Source organism: Paramisgurnus dabryanus, chromosome 20 (assembly GCF_030506205.2).
Source record: "Paramisgurnus dabryanus chromosome 20, PD_genome_1.1, whole genome shotgun sequence".
NCBI lineage: Eukaryota > Metazoa > Chordata > Actinopteri > Cypriniformes > Cobitidae > Paramisgurnus > Paramisgurnus dabryanus.
Window position 1 is genome coordinate 25,248,754 of NC_133356.1, and position 27,299 is coordinate 25,276,052.

At 38.5% G+C, this 27,299-nt stretch overlaps 2 protein-coding genes across 9 annotated transcripts in view; one reads left to right on the top strand and one right to left on the bottom strand.

The window, feature by feature from the left end:
• Positions 1–9,106, top strand: part of gbf1 (golgi brefeldin A resistant guanine nucleotide exchange factor 1) — an 80,962-nt gene extending 71,856 nt beyond the window's left edge. For 4 of the 6 annotated variants that reach the window (XM_065297286.2, XM_065297282.2, XM_065297283.2 and 1 more), the window contains 9 exons: positions 1,816–2,065; positions 3,014–3,213; positions 4,600–4,750; positions 5,170–5,300; positions 5,380–5,481; positions 5,594–5,707; positions 6,032–6,209; positions 6,296–6,460; positions 6,792–9,106. In XM_065297286.2, the coding sequence (XP_065153358.1) occupies positions 1,816–2,065; positions 3,014–3,213; positions 4,600–4,750; positions 5,170–5,300; positions 5,380–5,481; positions 5,594–5,707; positions 6,032–6,209; positions 6,296–6,460; positions 6,792–7,024 (1,524 nt within the window). In that variant the 3' untranslated portion in view covers positions 7,025–9,106. The remainder of the gene's footprint in view (positions 1–1,815; positions 2,066–3,013; positions 3,214–4,599; positions 4,751–5,169; positions 5,301–5,379; positions 5,482–5,593; positions 5,708–6,031; positions 6,210–6,295; positions 6,461–6,791) is intronic. The other 2 variants (XM_065297284.2, XM_065297287.2) reach the window with 1 other exon arrangement.
• Positions 9,107–13,441: 4,335 nt separating this feature from the next.
• macroh2a2 (macroH2A.2 histone) lies at positions 13,442–21,112 on the bottom strand. 3 transcript variants are annotated; one of them, XM_065297288.2, is made up of 10 exons: positions 20,955–21,112; positions 19,049–19,083; positions 18,751–18,932; positions 18,528–18,634; positions 17,828–18,019; positions 16,474–16,581; positions 16,262–16,361; positions 16,065–16,154; positions 15,275–15,449; positions 13,442–14,090 (listed from the first exon to the last, which is right to left on the bottom strand). In XM_065297288.2, the coding sequence occupies exons 3-10, from the start codon at positions 18,920–18,922 to the stop codon at positions 13,925–13,927; spliced, it is 1,110 nt and encodes a 369-aa protein (XP_065153360.1). In that variant the 5' UTR covers positions 18,923–18,932; positions 19,049–19,083; positions 20,955–21,112; the 3' UTR covers positions 13,442–13,924. The 3 variants fall into 3 exon arrangements, with proteins under 3 accessions (XP_065153360.1, XP_065153361.1, XP_065153362.1); XM_065297289.2 differs by having other exon boundaries at positions 20,950–21,109; XM_065297290.2 differs by lacking the exon at positions 20,955–21,112 and adding an exon at positions 20,666–20,889.
• Positions 21,113–27,299: the final 6,187 nt, after the last annotated feature.

Genomic DNA, 27,299 nt, shown 5'->3' on the forward strand with positions numbered 1-27,299 from the left:
CAAGATATACTGAATTTATTGGAATATGACACACACAATATTGTTATATAATTTTTAGTTTTTAATTTTTTTTTATTATTATTTAAATTTATTTTACAAACTTTAAGCATTACTGTATCGCATTATTTAGCAAGTTATTGCATTTATTTAAATATTGCACAGCCCTAGTTTATAGGTTTGAATTCCACTAAGATACTCAGTCACCATTGTGCATCTGAGCAGAGCATTTAACTTAAGATTACTTCAAGGTTTGTCTTTTCAATAAGTGTACTGTGTGTTGCTTTGGATAGGGGCTAGGGATGCATAGCAATTAATCGCGATTAATCTATAGCAGACTAAAAGTTTTTGTTTACATCATATGTGTGTGTGAACTGTGAATAATAATTATGTATATAAATATGCACACATGCATGTATATATTTAAGAAATGTTTACATGTGTGTATTCCAGGGTTGCCAATAGATTAAAATATTTAATCTAGATTAATCGCATGATTTCATGAGTTAACTCACAATTAATCGCAAATTAATCTCAGATTTTTATCTGTTTCTAAATTTACTTTAATTTAACAATTTTCAGTTTTTTAATACTCTAATAAACATGGGTGTGGACAAATATATATGCTATATGCAAATTTATGTTACACCAGCCTGTTTACATTTTCAACACTCTTAGAAAAGATGTGTTAATTTTTTACACATATTTGTGCGTTAAGCTTTTAACACATTATGTGTAATTTTAACACAGTATGTGTCATTTTGTGTTGGTTTTGTGTTAAAATATAACATAAGTTGTGTTTAAAGTAACACAAAATTTATTGTTTCAATAATAAAACAGAGTTGGGTGGATTCTGGGACAACGCATTTGGTGTGTTATCCCAGAATCAACACTAATGTATTGTTTTTAACACATTCGTTCTAAGAGTGAACAGAACCATCAGCCATTGTTTTGTATATAAAGTTTCCTTTCAGAAGACACTTTTCTTTCTCCATTTCTGTTTGCTGCTGCATCATTTGCGAGCTGTGCTGACAAATTAAGTCGGAATGAGCAAATGTTTATAAAATGTGTATAATTTTTTTTATATAAATGTTTTATATTTTGACATTCTTTATTATATAAAACTGCATGCAAGGAAGATCGTTTTTGAGTCCTGTTGCTCTTTATAACTTTTTTAAATATTAATCCGGTCCCGAACTTTATCTCTCTTAATAGCCCTTTTAACATCGTTTTATTTTTAAATGTCTGAATTCTTTAAAAGCAAAACCAAAATACGTGGATGGAGACTCATCTTTGCATTAGATCATTTATGACGGTTCACCTCTTAGAAAACATACAAAAAAAAATCATTTTAAATGTTTAACGACTATTTAGAGCACTGGATTTGCTAGATGAGAGCTTAATGTTTTTATTTTTATGAAAACCTCTGACTCATTTAGACAACACCGGTCACAGGAAGGCTGCGCCCCAATATGTCCAACTACAGGCTGGACCATGGCGTTGCGTTAATCGCCGTTAATAAAAATAGGAGCGTTAAAATGTATTTCCGTTAACGCATTATTAACGCGTTAATTTTGACAGCCCTAGTAAATACATTTGTATATTATGTATAATTTATATAATATATAAATACTTAATATATAAACATATACTTTTTTCTTAAAATTTACATGCATGTGTGCATATTTATATATACATAATTATTATACGCAGTTCACACACATATATGATGTAAACAAAAACTTTTATTCTGCTATCTAGGTATGCATCCCTAGGAGCATGTACTAAATTAAACAACTGCTTCCTGTTTTTTGGCAGGTGGGCAAAGATGACCTGGATGGTAGTAAGACAGCGGTGGTCCCTGCTCCAAAGGCCCTGCTCCCTGCTCTCATTAACCAGTACAGTTTAACTCTCGGAGTAGACATGGGTCTGCATGACACCAAGTCCCTCATCAAGTGCGTGGATTCGCTTTCCTTCATCGTGCGCGATGCCGCCCATGTCACACCGGAAAACTTTGAGCTTTGTGTTAAAGCCATACGAGTGTTCGTGGAGGCGAGCCTCAACGGAGGTACGTATCTTTTTTTTTAAATAACTCATCTGTATGTTTTAATTGCTCTGTATTTCGTGAGAAACGTTTCATTGCGTGCTATTTGGTACGTCTTTATATAGGACCAAACCAGTGCAGCTGGTTTACGTTACCATGATACATCACAATGATTTCCTCTAATGGGTTTCAACCCAAACAAGCCTTCAGTAGTTTTAGGGGGCATTTTAGTCAAACCTCATATGGGCCGTTTGACTCCTCAGGGGATTAGGGCTTCTGCTTCGGTTCAAAAGCTTTGCGATAGGATGTGTCTGTGCTTGCAAACTTTTTGGTGGTATATCTTGAACTGTGGTGTATTATTGAGTCATTTAACCCCAGGGCAATCCAACTGCGTTCCTTGTTCACCCTTTTCATTCATCTTTCCCTCAACCCCTGTTTCTGTATTCGAGGTGGTCGGTGATCAACAGCAGGCTCGACCGAGACTCATTCAGCACTTTGTAGCTTTGCTTTGCCATTCAGCAAGGCTTTTTCATGACTTAAAGGCCTCTGTTTATTTGGGCAGACACCTGCTGTCAGCAGAGGCTTACACGCTTACTTTGAGACCTATTGATCAAAGCTATATGTTTTGAATGTTTAATGGAAGCAGCACTTTGATGAAGAGACATAGATATTTGCTTTATTTTACTTTAACAGGAAACAAAATACAGTATTTTTTCATGGAGTCTCAAAATTGATCTAGATATGTCACATGCAGGTTCTTCTAACAGAGTAAATGAAAGGGTGTGAAGATGGACAGTCACGGTAGAGAAAGCTTGATGTGAATTATTGTCATAACCTTATTTGCAGTCATCATTAAACACCGCTTGCTTTTACAGTGCTTGACAGACACGAGAAAGGGTCGACGTATGCTTGAAAGCTTAAATTGATTTCTCTTGTTTGTCAATCTGCTGATGGTTTCCACGTCCTCCACAGGGTACCGCACACACGAGAAGAAAAAGATTCACAAATATGACTCCAAAAGCCGGCTCAGAAAGAAGCCAAGGGACAAGGAAGGCGCATCACGACGAGCCAAAACGTCCAGTCAGCGGCCCGCCCGTTCCCATAGCGACGATGAGGAAGATGAGGGCGTGCCGGCCAGTTACCACACGGTGTCTTTTCAGGTTAGTCTGGACGTAAGTACAACAGCCCTTTCCCTAATACCTTTATCTGTCCATCATCATGTTTACTGATCTGCTCGGAGGGAAATGAGATGAAATGTTTCACATTAAAATCTCTACAGTAATAAAACAAACAGCTATGATTTGCCTTTGAAACTATTCTGAGCTCTATGGTCTCAGATTACCAATTTTGTTTACAAAACGAATGTGCATTAATATTGAGAACACATTTTTTATATATGTTATAAATATTAACAAATTAAATTAAATTGTAACTTTTCCCCAACTAAGCATTGCTTCAATTTTTAAGCTTGTAAATATTAAAGTTTGTAATTTTTATTAAAGCAACAAAACAAATATACTACAAAAAAAAAAAAACGTAAAATGTAAAGTTAGTTTTTGTAAAGTTTTTAGGTGTTTAGTTAGAAGTACTCAATTAGTAAAGCAAAAAACAAACAATTAATTAAATAATCAGTAAATCTGAAAACACTCGCTCTCATTCCCCCTAAAAATCATTCAAAATCAAGTTTTATTAATCATAAAATTGCAAAAAAAAAAAACTATGCTAAATTGTTAAGTGCATTTGTATATACATCAGATAATGGATCAAATATAAAGAATAGAATAAAAATTATTGTTGCTTATTTTTGTTTGTTGACAATTTTATTGCAAATAATATTTTATTGATATTTCTAGATTTTAAACAGGACTTAGGGCTGGGTATTGATTCAGATTTTCCGGATCGATTTGATTCATAAGCTATCGGACCGATTTTATATACACGGTTCTCGATTCAACTCAATTCAATGAATATAGATGTAATACAATTTATTTATAAATAAAACAGTGAACATAAGTTTACAAGTGGTTAATTATTAAAAAGAAATTAAGAGCCACCAACCTGTATATTACACTTTTTTTATTTTAGGTACACTTGGGTTCATTAAAACAGAACCCATCTCTAATTTTCAAATGCATACAATTATTTTAAATACAATATAATTTTGATGCAAGATGAAAAATGTATGCTGAAAAAAAGTCAAAACACTTGCATTCCTTGATCAAACAGAATCAGGTTATTTAATTAAAAAAAAAATCGATTCGTGGCCTTTGAGAATTGATTTTTAATCGACCATGTTTAAAAAAAAAAAAACGATTAATCGAAAAATCTATTTTGTTGCCCAGCCCTAACAGGACATATAAACAATACTGTTCTCTGAACATGTTGCATGAGTTTTTGTCTCTTTGTTTATTTGTCATGTCTCAATATTGAGTGCATAACAATCATTTTTTATGACCATTAGTAGATTCTTTTTAATAAAGTAAATATTTATTTTTAATACCTCAAACTGAATGTCCCGAATGTTAGGGGATTATTAAAGTACCTGTTTGTCCATGCAGTTGTTAGATCTGATGCATACACTGCACACACGAGCAGCCGGCATCTACAGCTCTTGGGCAGAGGAACAGCGCCATCTTGAGACCAGTGGCAGAAAGATCGAGGCGGACTCTCAGACTCTATGGTCCAGCTGCTGGTGTCCTCTGCTTCAAGGTTAGAGATTACCCCAGTGATAATAATAAAATAATAGCAATAATCTGCTTACAATACTTGGAAGGGCTTATGTAAGAGTAATTCATACCTGAGCATAGTTTACCTAGAAATTAAATATTTGTCATCATTTTTTTTGTCTGAACTGTGGAGCACCAAATGAGAAGTTTAGCTTTCTCTCATACAATGAACGTGGATGGAGATTGATTATGTTATAAAAAAATATATTATTTTCTAATTTTATTCCAGTTTATATTTGAATAAGTCAAACATAAACAGAATAAAAATACATTTGGTTTGACACCCATGATGATCACCATTAATTGGTTACATGGAGAATGGAAAAAATTATGATTTTTTTTATAAACCTTAAGCAACCTAGAATGAGCTTTTTTCAATGACTATGTGTTTTGGCCATGTAGGCATGGCATGGTTGTGCTGTGACGCACGAAGACAAGTGCGCATGCAAGCGCTTACCTACCTGCAGAGGGCGCTGCTGGTTCATGACCTGCAAACTCTGGACGCTGTGGAGTGGGAATCTTGTTTCAACAAGGTGAGCAATTATTGCTGGTAGCAACACCACGCTTTAAAAATTATACAAAGAACTGACTGAAGTTTCTCTCCGTACCCAGGTCCTGTTTCCTTTGCTCACCAAACTCTTAGATAACGTCAGTCCAGCCGATGTGGGCGGTATGGAGGAGACCAGGATGAGGGCATGCACGCTGCTTTCTAAAGTATGCCATATTTATTCATCTCATTGTTTCCATCTTGAATATAAAAAGTCAAATCATAGAGGTATATAATAGTTGTTTTTATTTATTAATAAATATCAAATGGCCTCCTCAGGTGTTCCTACAGCATCTCTCTCCCCTGCTCTCTTTGCCCACATTTGCTGCCCTCTGGCTCACCATTCTGGACTTCATGGACAAGTACATGCATGCTGGTTCCAGCGACCTGCTGGTGAGAACTGCTTGAGTTATCTACTGTGTTGACTGAGATTGGGAATCAGTCGGAATACCAGAACCGAATGATTTTCCTGACTTGCATGCATGTTTGCATTCTTCTGTTGGTGGAGCACATATTGAAATACTGTGACAGCTGTACTTGTTTCCTGCACCACTATTCACGCCAGAAGACACAAATTATTTATGATGGGTATATAGGGTGTGCACATTTTTTCCAACATCTGGTTAGGAGCAGTTTATGCCCAATTTAAATTAATTTGATCTAGTCAGTTTTGGTCAGCATTGATGAATTTGTCATTTATCTAACTTTGGTTTACAGCTGGAAGCGATCCCTGAATCTTTGAAGAACATGCTGTTGGTGATGGACACCGCAGGGATCTTTCACAGTGCAGACTCTCGTACAGGTTACTCGGACCTGTGGGAAATCACCTGGGAGAGAATTGACTGTTTCCTGCCCCGACTCAAAGAAGAGCTCTTCAAACAAGCTGTCATTCAAGGTATTGCATCCACACGGACACGTCTGTCGCAGACTAATGAATACTTAGATTAGTAACATAAGTTTGGTCTCTTCATCCTTCCACAGAACAGGTCTGTAATGTTCCTGCGGAGCCCGTCCCACCCCCTATCGCTGTTACGCCAGCCTCTCCCCCAGTGCCAGCCCCATCGCCAGTGCCAGCGGCTCCTGCAGAGCCAAACGTCCCTAGCAGACCTACATCACCTCAGGATATCCCCACACCTAGTGCCAACGGTGATCAGAAGCTTTATTTAGACATTTGCTTATGATGCTAAACTGTTATACTGATATACACAGGGTGTAATTTGTGAAAAAAATCAGAGGAGGACAGCGTTTATTATATGTTTGATGACCATTAATCATGGGGGGATGCATTTTGTCTCCAACGGGAATAAAAATAATTAATCAGAGGCAGGGATATAAAGAGCAAGGGGGGATAATCCCCCCATCCCCCCAAATCACACCCTGGATATATTTAAATTGAGCAAATTTCTTTATATATATTTAGGCTTCCTAAATGTATTAGTCTTATTGTATTGTTGTCTGCTTCATTTTCTGTTGACAGGAACAGATAGATCATCTCCAGTACCTCCTTCGACACCTCCCATGGCCACTCCGTCAAAGATGAGTTCTGCAGAAGCCCCGCCCCCTCTCAGTCAGTCTCCACTTATCCTACAGCCCCTCGCATCGCCACTGCAAGTGGGCGTGCCCCCAATGTCTCTGCCAATCATTCTGAACCCTGCTCTTATAGAGGCCACCTCACCTGTGCCCCTGCTGCCCCGGCCCACAACCGACTGACCCAGCCGTCAGATAAAAGGCACGAGAGTGTTGTGACGTTTTAAGGAATAAAACCCATCTTATTCCACCGTTCTCCTGTCTGCTTACACGCTCCTTCACACTATTAAATGAAATGAAACAGCAGGACGTGGAATAAGAGAGCGTGAGACAGAGGACATTGATTTGCATGGTTGAAGAAACACCCAGATCATTTGGACTTTGAACGTCCTTCGGTTAGATGTGCTACATAAATAACAATATTTATTCAAACCAGAAAGGTGCCACTGAAAATATGAAGGGCAGTTTTATTATTGATGGGATTTGATTTATTTCCGAGTCAAGGCTAACAGTACCCGTCTGCACAGATTTTAATTTCTTTCTCCTGAGATTTACTCAGGCGCTGATCACAGAGAATGTCTAATTGGGACCGCATGCAAAGCGGGTTCAGCAAAAGAAACCATAAGAAACCGTTCAATCATTACAGCTTTAATCACAGTTCAAACTAAATGTAAACTGTACGGTAATGAAGAAAACAATTTACAGGACGTTTCTTTGGCTTTTACATTCGTTTTGCCATAATTGGTCCAAAGACGGAGTTACATAGCAGCAGCCACTTGTATTTTCCAGTAATGAATCGTTGATGGCAGACATTTGTGGATTATTTCTACAAAATGGTCCTTTTGGATAAAAACGCTGTAATTGCAGCTTGTGTCTAGTATGACTGGAGATGCCCTCAATTTATTTTGCGCACCACTACTACATTCCACCCTTGTTCATTTTCAATCGGTTTTCTGTTTTTCCATTATGAAATCATACAGCAGATTTCTAAAAATGTCAGGTTTTTATCTTATTCTATGTTTTTTTATTCATAAGTTGTCTTAAAGAGAGATCATAGTGTTTCTCATGCTGTCTGCTGTATCATTTTGGCAGTTCTGACCTTTAAAGACTTCCAGAAACTTCTTAAAGCCAAATATCAAAATCACCCCCATGATTTAAACACCCTCAAACCATCCGTGATACATATGTCCATCATATTTAGACAAACACATTTAGAGTTATTTTAGTAAATGTCCTTGCTTTTCCAAGCTTTATAATGGTAGATATCAGGGATCAGGGAACAACTTCTGACTTTAAACCTCAAAAAAGTGCATTCATCCTTCACAGTAGTCCACATGTTCCAAGGGGTTAATTTTTGTACGAAAAATATCCATATTTCAAACTTTATAAACTAGCTTCCGGTAGTGACGCCATCTTGGATTCACAAGCGAGATTACCCGCAAAAAACCTTTATTAACCTCTTGTGGCCATGTGGATTACTTCTGTGAAGGATTGATGCACTTTTTTGGGGTTTGATGTCAGAAGTTGTTCCCTGATTTCTCCAACTATAAAGCTTGGAAAAAGCAAGGGCATTTACTAAAATAACTCCAAATGGGGTGAGTAAATCATGGGTTAAATTTGATATTTTCCTGGAGTATCGCTTTAAGTCCTGCAAAAAAAATAACACGTAGATCAGTCCGGGCACTTTCAGATGCACACTACAGAGGCCCTTCTTTGCAGTAATAATGCATAACCTCTTTATTTATGGTTTATCTCTAACTATTAACCACTTCATGAACCTGAGAAGTTCATCCTTAAAGGAGCTAAAAAAGTCCCTTATTCAAAATGTAATCGTTCTCAGGCCATCAGCTTGTTTAAGTCAAGACCAGCTTATTTGTTTCAAAAGAATAGTTACAGTATATAGTGCATCTGACAGTGAACAATATGTGATCCTGACAGAAACTACTGGTGGTTTCACCTTCATGGCTCAAGAAACTGTAGATTTTAAGGAATAATATTCTAATTTAATATAGATCGTCACTGCCTTACTTTAGAGAAAGCAGTCTTTAAATGGCGCTGACACAAACCTAACACGTGTCAGAAGTGAAACAGACATTGTCTTTTCTTTGTTTGCCTCTTGTTGTACTGCATTCTTAGATACAGCCGGAGCTAAATCTGTAGTCAACAGTTCATTCAATGAAACTTATCAGTGTATATATATACATATATGAATAAAAGTAAATGTACTTTTTACAGTGTAATAAATATATATGGTAAAAATTATAATCCTGTGTCCTTGTGTGTTTGCCTCCTATATATAATGTGTTTTGTATTATTTAAAAAAAAATAGTTTACCCCATCATTTTTATTATTTACCCTTTTCGTTTAAATCTCGTATTCTTTCCTGCCTTCCATGAAACAAAAGATTTGGACTGATTGTCCAAGCAGCTATACATTTATGCATTTAGAAGACCCAGGTAAAATAGTCTACTCAAATTAGGGGTGTAACGGTACGCAAAAATCACGGTTCGGTGCGAACCCCGGTTTTGAAGCCACGGTTCGGTTCATTTTCGGTACAGTAAGGGAGAAATGCAAACATTAAACTGCAGGTTGTTTATTACTACTTTTTTTTTACAATTTGTTTACACTTTTTTAAACACTTTATTAAAATATAACAGATAAAATATATATAAAATGAAAAAATAATAAATAAAATACTGCTGCAAAGTTATTTTTTACATTATTTTATAACAGAAGGTAACTCTTATCTTAACCTTCTCTTAAACTTTTTCTACTAAAACCTTGAACTAACAAATTCAATTCCTGAATACATTTATGAACTATTAGCCTACATTTTTGCCACTAAAAATTTTCTGTTTTGATTTATTTTGGATTGTTTAACTCACAGAATTGAATTGGCTATGTACCATCTCTGTATAAAAATAATATTACTGCTCTATGTGTAACTGCATAGCAAGCAACATGATGATATACTTATTATACACTCATTTTGAGATTAGTGAGCTGCATACATAGCCATCTTTGATCTTTTGCACGTTTCTCCTAATCTTTGCTTGTGTCATCAATGTAAGCTGTGACTTTACTTACGAACCCCTCCGTAGCTGAGTAACAGCTGAGTAAGCCCGCAGCTCTTCTCTGTCCCGACCAGCTGATCGCATTGTGACAATGATATGATTGACGTGATATGCAGATGAAAAATCTGATCACGCATTCCTTATTCTTGCTGTCACAGAAAGCGCGTCTCATGAATGCGTAGCAACGAAAGACGTGCATCCTCTCACGCACTTTTAAAAGAACAAAGCAGCGCGTTGACACGCGTTTAACATGCGCTTTTAGATACGACACGTAAACGTTTACATCAATAATCAAACGGATATACAACTAAGTAAATAATAATCTTTCTGCGGGCCGAATTATGTTATATGTTTGACAGAAGACTTGCGCTGAACGCGGAGACTTCCGCCACTTAATATGTTCGTGCGGAAACGCACGTATTATGTTCCGCACAGGCGCACACAAAATGCATTCGGCCTTTCGGTGCACGTGCGCACCGTGCCGAAAGCCCTGAACCGAAACGGTCCGGTTCGAATACACGTACCGTTACACCCCTAACTCAAATGTACTAATATACATCACTGGTGTAAACGTACTATAAAGTAAATTTTTCAAGTATCTGTAGTTTATCAGTGTTTTTCTTTACTACATTTTAAAACATAATATTATACTTTTAAAACCACTACATTTCATATTAAATTTAATTTAAAGAGCAACTATCGTCCAGTTCACAATTTTACATTTCCTCTGGTGTGTAAGTGTGTATTAGTACATGTTATTGATTTACAAAAGTTACGTACCCTAAAGTAAACGATGATGCGACTTATCGTCTCCAACGTAAATCTCTTTTCTTGGACTACAACAAACACACGGATTGTAGGCAACGGTTTAATTCCTGGGTCTGTTGACGTGGACAAGACCGACATTATCATAATTACTCCCGCTTTGTCTCACAGCCTCTAAGTTAACTCCTGTTAGCATTGCATTGTGAGCGAATCTTTCAAACATGGAAAGGAGCGTCACATTTCCGGCTGACGTCAGACGTATTCAGACCAATCATAACGTACAGATTCGCTTGCCAATCGGGGACACAGAACTTTTCAAATCGATGAGTTTTGTACAAAATCAATGTGTTTGAGGAAAACATTATATCTGGAGCAAAAAATGTGTGTTATGTGGAAAATAATGCGTTTTTAACCTTTAACTACTTGAACACATTGTATTATACCAAATACACAAAATAGCGTTTTTTAGCAATGAAATGGGTGCACTTTAATGCCCAATTTCATTAAAAATATTAAATCTATTTACTATATCTAGTTTACTTGAGTATTAATAAGAAAGTACTATTTTTTTTAAGTATTAAGGGTAAAGTAAAAGTTTGTTAAATAAAAATACTTTAATATAGTCCAGTTACTTGAGTAGTGAGTAAAAGTACTTTTACACCATTGATATACACAGTGTTGGGGGTAACGCATTACAAGTAACTTGCATTACGTATTAATATTACTTTTCTGAAGTAACGAGTAAAGTAACGCATTACCTTATAAATGTACACATTAATATTTGAGTTACTTTTTAAAAAAGTAATGCGAGTTACTTTTCAGTTTAATTAATTTGATAAAAAATTATGTATTGAATTAAACTGAACTTATACCACGGGCCTGTTGAATGCTTAATTCTGATTAGTTAAGAAATGTTCCAGGGGTGTTGATTATTTTTCTGTAAACTGCACACTTAACCCGTCTTAAAAATAGGCACCAGAGCGATGTTTGTGGTGTAAGAGGAATAATTGACTCTGGTTCCGTGGTGTTGGGTGTGCATTATTTTTCAATTATACCACAGGTATGTTGAATGCTGTATTCTGATTGGCTGAGAAATGTTTCGTGGTATGCATTAATTTCTTATAACCGCACACCTAACTTGTCAAATGTCTTAAAAATAGGCACCAGAGCAATGTTTGTGGTAACCGTGGTATAAGAGGAATAATTGACTCCAGTCCTTTGAATTATTTGAAAATAATGCACACCTGTGGTGTAACGGCACGGGTGTGCATTATTTTCTTATAATTCAATGGCCCGTCGTTAATTATTCCTTACTAATTCAATGGCCCGTCATCAATTATTACCTTACATATTAACGTAGAAGTACACACTCTATGTGTTGCGGGTGAGCGGGAACAGTTTATGTCAGAAACAGAGATGGCAGGCCAGAACTTAACATTTTTGCGATGGAAATATGCAATTCCTGAATGCAGAACTTCTCTGTCATAAAAAACACCTGCAAAGCCTGAAAGAGATCAAGCCTCAGCCAAGTAAGAAAGAGTAATGCAAAAGTAACTTAAAAGTAACTTAAGCATTACTTTCCATGAGAAGTAACTAAGTAATGCAATTAGTAACTTTTTTGGGGAGTAACTAAATATTGTAATGCATTACTTTTAAAAGTAACTTTCCCCAACACTGGAGATACATAAATACCAGCAAGTACATTTGTAGTATGTTGTTATTTTTTACTGCATAAAAGTGTAAAAGCACTACGAATTTGCTCATTTAAAGTATTAATCTTCTTCACCAGCACTTTAGTGTACTTAAAAATGTACTAAAATATACTAATATATACCATACATGTTTAAATAGATTTTTGTTGTTTTGAAATAAATGTGTTTTGGTCGTAAATGTGTTAGCATTTAGCCTAGCCCTATTCATTCCTGTGGCTCCAAACAAAAGTTTTATTTTGTGCAACCATATTTACTCATGTTACTACTCATGTAACAACAGTCTTTAAATAATGAAAACATGGAAGTAGTTTGTGGCTTCTAAATTCATCCCTGTTTGGAGCCATAGGAATGAATGGGGCTAGGCTAAATGCTAACACATTCACAACAAAGATTCGCTGTACAAAGATTAAAAGTGCACGCATTGAAAAAAGATAGGTATGTATTAATTTGTCTAAGTTGAGGTAAGAACATAGTAAAATATAAAAAAAAAAAGTGGTGTAGTTTCCCTTTTAAGTACAACAGTTGAGTGATCTTAAGTTTAGAAGTACTGAAGACTAATCTTTCGTATCTTAAGTACAAAATTAAATATCTACTATGTGCAATATTATACCTGGGGACACTTTTATGCAAAGTGACCTTAAGAAAGGTAAAAAAATTTTATCAGTATGTCAACACCTGGGTTCAAATCCACGAGTCTTTTTGCACTCCTAAAGCAATGCTCTACCACAGAGTTAAACAGGGACACTACTGTATTTAAGAAAAGTGGATGGCAAGTTATTTGCTCTTTCTGAGATCTCCAGAATATCATGGTGGTCCGCATGACTTGTATTTAAAGTTCTCAGGAGATTTTAGATTGGAATTTGGAACATTTACTTAAACAAAAATCCTTCAGTGCTTTCAAATCTCATTATTGGTTGAATATTACAGCAGAATATACAGTACAGTATTGCCTACTTCTAAAAGCTAGTAAATCCCCAAATACTCACGCTTTAAATAGATGCCAGTTAATTGACATTTTTTAGTATTCTGTGGAAGAAAAAAGCTCGAACTGTGGTGTAAAACATTTTTTTATTTCAAAGCAGAACAAGAAACACTTTCCTCGATAAATCAAAACTTGATAAATCACACATATCTAGCCAAAAACAACTGTCAAAAGTTTAACTCCGAACATGGAATGTAAAACCAAGATCAGTCTAAGGATAACAATGGCAAACAATGATTAATTTGATCTAATCTAAATGAATGTCTATTCTTTAAAGAACAGTGAAACAGAAATGGTGTACAGTACGTCACAAACATCCTTGTTTAAACACCTTCAAATAATCTGTTTTCGAAAACATATACCTACAACATCTTTCACCAAGCTGCACAACAACCCACTACTGGCCTAGATGCTTTATCTGCTAAAGCTTTTGTCTGCTCAATTCATGGTACCATCTAACAGCACTGAGGCAGAGAGTCAAACAAAAGCTACAACAGAAAGGCGTCCAAGGCCGTTACACTTTCAAATATATCAAATCCATGACTGAACATCACTTGCTGTCCATCTTGGCCATCTCCTGCAGGTATATTCCAATACTCTCGCTGTCAAACAACACAAAGTAAATGTTCTTCAGAGACGAGCTGGTTGCTGAGACAAAATGGTTTGAAATGGCCTTCAGTATGAGCTGGGCTGCCGTTTGCTTTGGAAAACCATTTCTGAGAAAAAATTATAGTAGGTCACATCATTATTTAGATTTTCTGCAAACAATACAGCATGAAACATTGAAACAACCATACATAATTCCTCAAACATTACTTTTTACACATTCCACTGTGCACAACATTTAGACACGACTGTCGGAGTTCGCCCCCTAGTGGCAGTCGAAATGAATTTTCAATTTAGTCGCTAATCCATGCCGACATGGGAGGGAAGCTCATTCCAGTGTGCGTTTGAGGCGTCAAAATCGCATCTACCGTGTCTAGTTTGCCACTTGAACATTTTGAGTTCACTCGCTTCATTCGCGTGTGAAAGCTGTGCGTGAAATTCTAGTCACAGAGACATTCACGTGAAAATTCGCTTCAAAGTTCAAAATTTTCAACTTGCGCATTTGCCAATTCACGGCAACGCTCAATTCACGCCATTCGCACGAACTAGATGGAGTCGCATCTACCGCGCCGCACTAAACGCCTGATTCATGCCGCGAGACCTCCAGACGCACATCAACGCGTCTTCACATTAACTTAACATTGAAATCACTTGCGCTTGATGCCTTGACGCATTAGATCTTTCAATCTACAAATTTTCTCCATAGTGGAATGAATAAATGTATACAAATGAAGGAAACAATAAACAGCTATGCATATATATGACAAACACCGCTAATATTTTTGAAAGGTTTACATTTTAAATTAATAATTTGTAACTTATCAGTATTCAGTAGTTTTTAAAGGTTTAAATGTTACTGATAAAGTTCAACAAAAAGGATTAATAATTTTCACCGTGCAGACAGATGGCATAAGACAGGAAGATGGTGTTGTTACCGGAAGCTAGTTTTATATAATTTTATAAAGTTTAAAATATGGATATTTTTCTATTTTGCCGCTTTAACATATAACCAAAGCCGCAAAATTTTATTTAAGCTGTTTTTCGATCATTTCTTAAGCAATGTTTATAATATAATTTTGTCTATTAAATTCTCTTTCGCAATGAATTGTGGATAATATCAGCTGTTGGCATGTGCATGGATCTACAATTTTTTTGTAGTACATCATTAGGGTACTTCAAAGACACTAGGAAAGATATTTAGTATTTACAAGATGCGTCACTGGTATTGAAATGAATGAAGGAGATTATAATGGTCAGAATGGCTAGTATTAATCTTGTTGCGATCGTAGCTCACCGTCCGGCGGGTAGCGAGGGGAATGCCACCGACTTGAGTTTCTTCTCCTCGGCAGCTGAGAGACAGTTCTTGACAGTTTTTTCGAGCTGGTCCTCACACTTCTCTGAGCCCCACTGGGGGACGTGACAGTGGATGATGAAACGTGCTGCCATCCCATTGGCTTGGCTGACTGCCACTGCAGAGCATAGGGAATAAGAAACGCTGGGATCACAACTCCATCAGCAGAGAGACTACAATGGGTTTCTTATCTTTTGTTTCACTTTCAAGGTTCCCACACTTTTCACCAATACATTTCCATGACGGTTCTTATTTGTAAATACTGGAGATATCATAGATGATAGGAGGATACTGTTTGTGTGCATATTTTTGCAAATAATAAAATATTTTCCAACTTTAAAGGGATAGTTCACGCAAAAAAATAAATGAATTTACTCACTCTCATGTTCTTACAAACCTGTATACATTTATTTTTTTCTGATAAACAAGACGGAAGATATTTTGAGGAATGTCTGTAACCAAACCAATCATGAGCCCCATTCACTTCCATAGTGGGAAAAAAGAATAATATGCAAGTCCTTCATATTTATCAGAGCTAAGAAATTGATACAGGTTTGAAAACAACATAAATGATGACATAATTTTTATTTTTGGGTGAACTATCCCTTTAAGACTTGCAGTTTTATCAAGGTCATTTCCCACCACTGTGAACGCTGCTAGATCATGCAAACTAAATCAAATCAGTTTCCTGTCTGCTAGTGTCAAGGGAGTCGGAGCGTGCTTGAAAATTCACCTGATGCGACTTCCAAGGGGCCTTGGGATTTCCTCAGCTCCTTAACGGTCTCGAGGAAATCTTTTCCACCTGCCTTCTCAAGGGCATTACCTGTATCCACAGAATACATCAGTTTGAATCATAAAATCTATTTTACAGATAGTTTTGACAGCCTGATATTATGTTTAAGCATAATGTTATTCTTGTAGACTACTGACCGATTCCCTCTTTCAGGTCAATCTCTGCATTCGTGGGATTGATGATTCCCTCCACTTTGATTGATCCAATTTTGCTGATTTCACTCTCTGTAAGGGAAAGCTGAAGGATACAAGGTTAATTCTGTACTGTACCATAAATCACCAGTGTATTAGCCCTACTGTATTTATATCAGCTGATATACAGTACAACAAAGCTATCCAAAGCTGCAGACCTTCTGTCCAAGGAACAAGCTCTTTGCGGAGAGAATGGTGAATCCTTCTCCTGGTCCATCTTCTAATGTTGTGTTGGCGTCTGCTTCTTTGTCATTTTCTGTGCTTTTCTGCAAAACAGTTCTCATTTTCAGAAACAAATAATGTATCACAACAAAACATGTGTGAAATCCAGACTAAAGTCTCATAATCTACTGATGAGATCAGAAGCATCAAAGTTTGATTTCATTCACTTACTTAACATTGTTTTCAATCTTTGATATGACCTTGCTCAGTCAATATTAAACATATCAAGGTTATTTTTCACTGAATGTTCTTTACATTATGTAGGATGATTTAATGTATAAGATAAAGACTATAGCCGGGTTTTCACAGGCAGTGTCACATTTAAGATCTTAACTCTTTCCCCACCATTGACGAGTTAAAACACTTAAACGCCCACAGATACAAAAACAGTAAAAACTGTTTTGATCATTATTCTGAATCCGATTGCTAACAAAAATCCTTTAAAAAAAATGCAATTATCTCAAAACCTACCCATATTTGAGAGATGGTAAAATCAAACAAATGAAGGTACTGTAGAACAAAAAGTTTTTTCCCATTGTATTTTTGTGAAAGCTGAGGGTCTGTTTTTTATTTGATATATTGTATGTTTATAAATTTATAGAAAAAAATTTGGGAAGGCGCTAAACTTTTGTGAAAATCATAAAAAAATGCTTGTGCTGGCTTGCAATAAAAAAAATGCTGGTGGGGAAAGAGTTAATATAATTCATTTTGGTTTAACAGCACTAAGGTTTATCAGCTGATACTGTCCTTAGGGCTGTCACAATGATCAAATAATCATCTCATCGTGTTTTTTTGACCTCATCGCAATGATTTCAGATCACCGCAATGATTGCATTTCTCTCTAAAAAACACAAGGGGGAGCTGCAGCGCCTGTACAAACGAGACAGTATTAAATGGCGCTCCTTGACTGACAATATAACATGATACATTGCAAAGCCATTAAATACAATGGAAAAAACTGCGTTTAAAGAAATGCTGCAAAACTTTGATAAGTAGTATGAATTACAAATATAGGGATTTTTTTTACAGTTTTTGAAAAGATATATTCATTAAATAATTACGTTTAAATATGTGTTATGTGTGTTAATATTTACTGCCAGGTAAACCTTGCAATAGATTTACTTTAAATAATCACAACAATGTGTGAAAATTATTTCATGAAAAAAAAAATCTTGAGAATTAAACGTCAAAGCCCTAAAACAGGCAATTAATTGTCATAATCGTCACAATTTATTAGGCAATTAACCGTCAGCCAAATCTTATAACCGTGACAGCCCTAACTGTCCTTACTTTGGGCTTGCGGCCTGGTTTTCCTTTGCTCTTTCTGTTGGGTTTCTTGATGGCCTTCATCCGACTCGCCCTCTTCTCTGGAACGGCCACCTGAGTCTCCACCTTCACCCGGCCTCCTCTCTTCTTGGAGAGCAGCTCAGGATGGATGCGAGGCAGAACTCCACCGTTTGATATGGTCACCCCTCTGAGGAGCTGTTTAGTACCATAACAAACTGCATTAAAAATACTGCTATAAACAGAGTCAGGCACAATTCAATTCAATTCAATTGTTAAATATGTGGAGGAGTTTAGTAGCACAACTAGTATAGGTTTGAACTACTGATGAAAAGGTGCCAAATCTACAGCAGGATACATCAACATTATTGCAGTTTTGATTTTGTTTATTTATTAAAGGGCACATTTCACAAGACTTTTTAAGATGTCACATAAATCTTTTAAAAGCTTCATCAGTTCCAGATTAATCTTACGTTTGAACATCACACACACAGAAAAAATAAAATGTAGATTGTCAATTAAATAGCTTTCTGTTTGCAAATGTTCACAAATGTGTTTGTAATAATTTTTGTTAAAAGTCTGTAACAAATGAATGCTCAATGTGCCCTTTAGCAAAAACCTGTGCAGAAGTGTATGGCATGTAAACATATTTTTATATGCCAAATATTTACCAGCCCTTGGCCTATATAAACAAATCATTCATTACCTGATTGAGTTCTTCATCATTGGCCACTGCCAGCTTGATGTGTCTTGGAGTGATTCTTCCCTTCTTGTTGTCTCTTGCTGCATTTCCAGCCAACTCCAAAATCTCAGCTACAGAAACATCAGTGGTGATGCAACAGTCGACAACATTTTAGGAATGATAGAAGCAGACCGGTCCTAACAGGAAAACTGTCTGTTGTGGAGGATTGTGTTTTTTGAGCCCTTACCTGCTAAGTACTCAATGACAGCTGCCATGTACACAGGTGCACCCATGCCAATGCGATACTTATGGGTTCCTGTGCGCAGATAACGCATCATTCTCCCGACAGGAAAAATAACTCCTGCCCGGGCAGAGCGAGACAGCTTGGTGGTCTTCTTCTTTCCTCCTCTGGCTGACATCCTGCCTTTGCTGTAAAGAAAATAAACACATACACTGTTATCATCTTTTGATCCAAACGTCCGTCCATACGACAACACACAATGAATAGATGCATCCGCTGCAAGAGTAAATGACAGTGGACTCACCTCCTCTAAACTCACAGTGCCACTGGATGGAGTACCTACAGTGAAAAAAAATTAAATTCATTACGATCTCTGAATGTGAACTCAGATTCCTTTACGTCAAACGGATAAAGATCAAAGGCAACCCATTCTCTTTCTTATAAATAAATAAATAAAACTAATTCTTAAAATAAACTAATTTTTAAAATCAAAAAATCAAAATAAAACACACCTTATGTCGTGTGACCATTACACAACAGTATATTTGTAAATAGGGCAGCACAGTGGCTTAGTAGGTAGCACTGTTTCTTCACTTCAACAAGGTTTTTGGTTCGAGCACCGGCTAGGTCAGGTGACCTTTCTTTGTGGAGCGTGGGTTTACTTTGATTCCTCCCACAGGCCAAAAACATGCAAGTTAGGAAAATTAGAGACACTAAATTTCCCCTCCCCCAACCTGTGTATGGATTAACTGCTTTATGGATTTACTAGTGCTTGCCATAAATATAGCCATAGATGCTGAAATGATGCAAAGAATAAAGATATCAGAAAACTAAGGAGCTCATGCAAAAATGAACTAATATGTATGTACAAAGACAATTACAAGATGAAGGTCCAATAACCTTTAATAATAAAAATAACTATTTAAATACTACCGATAAAAACTTTAAAAACTAATAAAAAATTAATGTTTTTAAATTAAACATTTTAAATATATTAAAAAAGTAAAATGTCAGGGGGATACTTCAAGTAAAATAATTCAAATAAATAATTTAGGTCAAGGGGGTTTGACTAAACTATTAATCAATAAATCTATAATAAATATATAATTAATAAATAATAAATCCACTTAATGTAATTAGGAACATGCATGGAAATTACATTAATATTTATTAATTTAGCGGACGCCTTAATTCAACTTTTTTATTTACTTATTTCGCATTCATTTTATTAATATTCTCTAATTGGGCTCAGGAAAGTTCCTAATAGTCATGGAAAAATGCAAAACAATTTAAATCGTCTAAAAACTAGCGGTTTATGCAAAATACAATGCATTTTCATAACACATGAATGTTATTGACAAATTTACATAAATATAAAAAATATATATAAATGATCACTGCTTGGTCTAGAGTCTTTCTTATTCATTTTTTTATTAAACCAACCTAATTACAATATTGAGCAATAATTCCCCTGTCAACTAAAAGCATAAAAATCATATAATTGTTGGTTGAAAGTGAAAGGCACAGGGTCCACACAGCCTGCAGCGACCCCACAGAGATATCCACTATTAAAGACGCGAGGCATGTTTGACAAACAGCAGCATGTTTAATAATAACACAGCGCCATCCCTCCCCCTCCCCACAAAAAGTTTCGTCAAATATATGAAAATATTTCCCGAGTATCCAGCAGCAGCACATGAACAGCATTATATTCACCCCTCAGGATGCGGTACGTGCGCGCGAGGCCATCACCCAATAATCCGGCATGCACGCGCACAAATAAAAGCAGCACTCGCTTTAACTTCACTGCATTTGATTTCAAATGCAAACTCAAGCCGAAAGTGGTTGCTAAATAAAGGTTTGCTTGTGCACAAATGCCATATTTTTGCTTTTACACAGCGCTCCTCCCACCCCAACTCACCCCCATTTTGTTTTCCCTCCGCTGCGTTTATATACTGTACACAGAGCAAGAGCCGATCTGCATCGCAAGCGAGGGATGAGAGGCGTCGCGACACAATTACAACGTTGCCATTATAATTGATAAAGCCGTGTGATGTGCGAGCGAGCGCTGTTTGCGTCGGTTTTATAACGGGAGCGATCTGGTCTGTTCGCGCGCGTCGCGTGCGGCGTACGCGGGGGCTCCAGCTAATCATCAGGAAGTATTCGCATGCTTCGCGAGCGCAAATATACGAAACATCAACTCACAATACCTGTTTGTCCTCTATAAATGCGTCATGTACGAAATAAATCTGTCTTCAGACAGGCGCAAAAGGAAGAGTTCCTGGTGTTATTCCTATTCTTCGTCCTTGTGTGCTGAGCCTCTGCTGTTCCTAAAAAAAAATAGAGAGCAAGGAAAAACTACAGCATTCAGTACCACCGTACTGTCGATGGAGGCAGGCTTTAGACCAAAAAAGAAGAGAAAAAAATATCCGCTCAGTAATGCATTTTATAGATGCATCCAAAATATTATATATATGTACAATAATGTATACCATGATTGTACAGACCTGCATGCAAATGCATTTTGTCATTAACAGCTGCAGGTGTCTGTTATAAATAAGTACTTACTATAAAATGTCACTTTTGCTGACCTCTACAATAGGGAGCGTTGATCTTAATTCATTGTCCTTTTACGCAATTTTTATAATGCACTTTTTAAAAAATATGCACATACAGACAAACCTAAGCCCGTCCTTACAACGTGTTCCCAAATTTGGTGTCCTTAAAAATCAAACCTTCTAATGAATTTAAATAAAACATTTATTTTCAGGTTTAAATATTAATCTTTGGTTAATGCAAAATCGCACAAGGGTCGAATAATGTGGCCTAGCTGTCAGTGACGTTTAGTGTCTCCTCACTGTTAGATTACAGACTGTCTGTAGAGGGCAGTAAAAGACCACCATTGTAATCTATTCTGTTGAATTATTTATTCATTCATTTTTTCCACAAGGGAGCGCTATCAGACAAGGCCAGATGAAACAGGTTCTGAATGAATGCACCAGGTGTGCCTTGCACAGTGAAATGTATTAAAACAGAAACATTTTACTTTTTTAACTATCGATGTGTTGATCACCATGTTATGTTTGTTAATGATTGTTATGTTTTCCTAATAAATGTTATAATAAAGTAACAAACAACCCTTACACATCTGTAGGCCTATTTTAAAATCTGTAATATGTATTTGTCCTAATAGCAAATTCTTAAACTTTTAAATGTAGATTTTTTTAGAATTATTTTTCTGTGTCGGTTTGTAAACAAATGATAAATTAATTATTCTGTATTTACAGCCCTAAATTCATTACACGTATCCTGCCCTTAACAAATACCAGATATACCCCTGAATTATTGTAATGTAATTCAAGGAAAATCATCTTCTAAATTACTAAATGTTAATGACTAAATGTAATGTTGTTATTTTTAAAAATTTTAAAAAATTCAATGGACAGGTTAGTTGGGCCTCAATCTGCTATACTCAGTTTGTGGCTGATTCCTTATGCTAGAGAAAATGATTTTCCAAGCCCTGCATGATCTTTCAAAGCAATTTTTGGGGATAGAGCCTGTCTTCCTTTTAGGAGGGGATGATGTTGGGGAAAAGTATGTGATTGAGTCAGCAGCCACAGAATGAATTATCTAATAATAAACTGGTAATGACTGGACATGGTATACAAGGGCTCCCACCATCTCTTTTATATTGAGCACATATATAACCACTGTATGACATATGCTTACAGAAACTCATTTAATTGATAATTTTTCAAGTTTTAGTTTTCAAGAATTACATCCTTCACGATGCCAGAAAAAAAACCTTCTTTGACTAAATGGTTCTTTGAGGAACCAAAATTGATTCTTAGATTGCATCTTGAAGCACCTTTATAGTAACTGGCTTTATGCGACAAAGGCCACGGGAGAATGTTAACCAAAAACAATAATAACTGATTATAGTTAATGTATGCTTTATTTCCTTTAAGTCTTTGTTTTTATGCATTTTTGAATAGACTAAAACCCATAATTCCTGATACATGGCGTCCACAAACCTACGCTTCAATATATTCCTCATGTTGTCACAGTATGTTCTTAAATTTTGTCATAATTGATACGCTCAGGTTTCTCATTTCAACTTCTGCATATTTTGTAGTACTTTTTTGTACTTTAACAGAGAAGGACTTTAACTGTGCTAAGTTTTTGACTGCTCCCCCAAAAATATGTAGCCCTGGCAGAGTAGTAATAAAAACATAAAGCATAACAAGATTAAGATTTTAAGATTAAGATCTTTAATGTGAACTCGATACCATATTCTGTTCATTTAAAACACATATTGTTTTCAAATCCATTGGCCATTGTGCCATGAATGTGAGCAAAATGGCCAATGCAAATAAAATGTTTTTCCAAAAGGTGCAGTTTACATAATATATATGGGTTTGATCAATGTTTCTTTTTTTGTCGAGCAACATATGCATTTGTGAAAGAAACAACAGCACCCATACGTCTCTTGTATCATTCTCTCATAATCTCACATACAAGCACACAACAGATCTAGAAACACACACAAAAATCCAGAAATATGCACAAAACACATACAAACAAATGGTGACACATGCTGATCAAAACGGTTGCAATGAAAAAACAGGACAAGAAAACACTTTTTACCAAATCTCCTGGGCAAGAATGAGCTTCAAGCCTACTAAGTCCAGGTCTCTGGTCTTAAAGAAGGGTAAAGTGTCCGACCGTTTCCGCTTTGCCCTGGGAGAGACCATGATTCCATCGGTGACTGAAAAACCGGTCAAGAGCCTGGGGAAGATCTTTGATAGCTCCCTGAAGGACTCAGCTGCAATAAAACAAACCAAGCGCGACCTGTCTACCTGGCTCACAGTGATTGACAGATCTGGCCTCCCCGGAAAATTTAAAACCTGGATCTATCAGCACGGAGTCCTGCCAAGAATACTCTGGCCCCTGCTAGTCTACGAGGTACCAACATCAACAGTCGAGGATTTAGAGAAGTCCATCAGCCAGTTCCTCAGAAAATGGCTGGGGCTCCCTCGGTCCTTGAGCAGCATTGCCCTGTACAGCCATTCCACCAAGCTGCATCTTCCTTTGACTGGACTAACGGAGGAATTCAAAGTCACCCGCTCCAGAGAGGTGTTGATGTACAGGGACTCCAGAGACAGAAAAGTCGCAGCAGCAGGAATACTTGTGAAGACCGGGAGGAAGTGGCGGGCGCAGGAAGCAGTCACTAAAGCAGAGGCGCGATTAAGGCACAAAACGGTGGTGGGCTCAGTGGCAACGGGGCGAGCGGGTCTTGGTTGTTTTCCCAAGCCACGTTACGATCTGGCTCGGGGAAAAGAGAGGCGCAGATTGATTCAGGACGAGATTCGAGCAGAGGTGGAGGAAGAACGCTATACCAAAATGGCTGGCATGCCCAAACAAGGAGCATGGACCAGGTGGGAACATGCAGATCCACGCCGAATATCCTGGGCAGAGCTCTGGAAAGCAGAGCCATTTCGGATCAAGTTTCTTGTCCAATCCGTCTATGACGTCCTCCCAAGCCCAGCTAACCTGCACACCTGGGGTCTGGCAGACACTCCTGATTGCAAGCTGTGCCAGAAGAGGGGCACACTGGAGCACATTTTGAGCAGTTGCTCAAAAGCGCTAGGGGAGGGGCGGTACCGCTGGCGCCATGACCAGGTGCTGAAGTCTTTGGCAAACTCCATCTGCACAGCGATCCAGCTCAGCAAAACCCAGGCAGCCCCCAAACAAACAATCACCTTCATTAGAGCTGGGCAGAAGGAACAACACCACCGGCCTAGCTCGATGGGGGGGCTCCTCTCCACTGCTCGTGATTGGCAGCTTCAAGTCGACCTCGGAACACAGCTTAAGTTCCCAAGTAACATCACAGCCACTTCTCTCCGCCCAGACATGGTGCTAACATCTGAGTCTACAAAGCAAGTGGTTATCCTGGAATTAACTGTTCCCTGGGAAGACCGTATTGAAGAGGCCTACGAGCGTAAGAAGGCAAAGTATGCAGAGCTCAGCTCGGAGTGCCGGAACAACGGCTGGAAAGCTCGCTGCGAGCCAGTCGAGGTCGGGTGCCGAGGCTTTGCTGGACGCTCTCTGCTGCGAACCCTCAAACTCCTTGGAGTGAAAGGACTGCAACTGAAAAAGCCACCACAAACATCTTAGAGGCCGCAGAGAGGGCCTCTCGGTGGCTGTGGATCCGTAGGGGGGATCCGTGGAGCAACATGCCACTTGGACACAAGCCGGGGACTGATCACCCCTGGCTGGGTCGCCCGGGTGAGGGTGTATGAAGATTAAAGACCCGAAACACCCCATGACCCCGGGTTCTTCACTGATGACGTGTCCAAGTAGCACCTGAAGGTGTATTCAAATTCTAACCCACCTGGCATAGCCAGTGACCTCCAGGAAAGTCTGGATGACATCCACGAATAGAGTGGCGACGGCTGGAGAGACAGCTGACAGCTCGGAAAGACGGTAATCGGGGCAGGGAGGGCTAGCCCCCCGACCTGCAGCTCCTGTGAGGGAGCGCCTATAGCAAGCTACGAAGAACCCTACAGAAATATACCCCCAGGGATACCCGAGAGGGGGGGAGAGTGAGTATCCCAATCGGACGGAATTACTGGTAACGAACCAAGATAATGGACAACGGAATATGTGTGCAGTCTGCATTTGCGGCAAGGTCTGCAAAAACCTGAAGGGCCTGAAGATCCACCAGGCAAAGATGGCCTGCCTTAGGAGGGATCAAGTGAAGCTACGCTCAGGTACGGTAGCTGGGGCAGTAGTTACTGTCATGCCGGCTGCCGAACCTGGTGAGACGGAGGAGGAGCCAGGTCCGGAATCTCCCCACAGTACCCGGAACCTCCAAGCCAAACTAAACCCCCCACCAAGCAGGAAATCGGAACACCGAAGGGTGAAGTGGCCTGCCGCAAACAACAAGGAGTGGCGCAAGCTGGATGAGGATGTAGACAAATGCCTGGAATCCATCTCAAAAGGTAGGGTCGACCAGAAGCTCCAATCCATGTGTACCATCATAATGAATATGGGAGCAGAGAGGTTTGGTGTTGAGGAAAGAAGAGGAGACAGTAATCCAGCAAAGCTCAATCGGCGAGGAGTCAAGATCAGTCAGCTGAGACAAGAACTAAAATCCTTGAGACGTCAGTTCAAGATGGCCAAGGAAGAAGAAAGGACTGCCTTGTCAGAACTCACAGACATCATAAGGAAAAGACTCATTTCACTGAGAAGAGCAGAACGGCACCGAAGGAAGGGCAAGGAAAGGGCTCGGAAACGCAGTGCTTTCATTGGTAATCCCTTTGGCTTTATTAAGAAACTACTGGGCCAGAAGCGAAGTGGCCACCTCGCGTGCACAGTAGAGGAGATAGACAACTATCTCCATGCCACCTTTAGTGACTCCTCAAGGGACCACGACCTCGGACCTTGTAGGAATTTGGTGGCGCCACCTGAACCAGGGACCCAATTCGACAGTGCTGAACCCACGCTGAAAGAGGTGGAAGATGCTGTTAGATCGGCAAGATCCAGCTCCGCTCCCGGTCCCAGTGGGGTCCCCTACAAGGTCTACAAGCAGTGCCCGAAGCTCCTCAGACGTCTCTGGAAGATCCTGAGGGTGATCTGGCGGAGAGGAAAAGTTGCTGCACAATGGAGGTACGCTGAGGGAGTCTGGATCCCGAAGGAGGAGGGCTCTTGCAACATTGATCAGTTTCGTATCATCTCGCTGCTCAGTGTTGAAAGCAAGATCTTTTTCAAAATAGTGTCCAAACGTTTGACAGACTTCCTCCTGAAGAACACCTATATTGACACCTCAGTCCAAAAGGGAGGAGTCCCAGGAGTGCCTGGATGTCTGGAGCACACAGGAGTGGTGACACAGCTAATCCGGGAGGCTAAGGAGAGCAAAGGAGATCTGGCAACTCTCTGGCTTGACCTGGCAAATGCCTACGGGTCTATTCCACACAAGCTTGTCGAAATCGCACTGGTTAGACACCACGTTCCTGTGAAGATTCGCAACCTCATCATGGACTACTACGATAACTTCAGCGCGCGAGTCTCTTCAGGGCAAGTAACATCCTCCTGGCATCAACTTGAAAAGGGGATAATCACCGGCTGCACAATCTCCGTATCTCTCTTCTCATTGGCGATGAACATGATTGTAAAGTCGGCCGAGGTGGAATGCAGAGGGCCAAAGTCAAGATCTGGGACCCGTCAGCCCCCTATAAGAGCTTTTATGGACGACTTAACAGTAATGACAACATCAGTTCCAGGGTGCAGATGGCTCCTCCAGGGGCTTGAACGGCTCATCTCCTGGGCAAGAATGAGCTTCAAGCCTACTAAGTCCAGGTCTCTGGTCTTAAAGAAGGGTAAAGTGTCCGACCGTTTCCGCTTTGCCCTGGGAGAGACCATGATTCCATCGGTGACTGAAAAACCGGTCAAGAGCCTGGGGAAGATCTTTGATAGCTCCCTGAAGGACTCAGCTGCAATAAAACAAACCAAGCGCGACCTGTCTACCTGGCTCACAGTGATTGACAGATCTG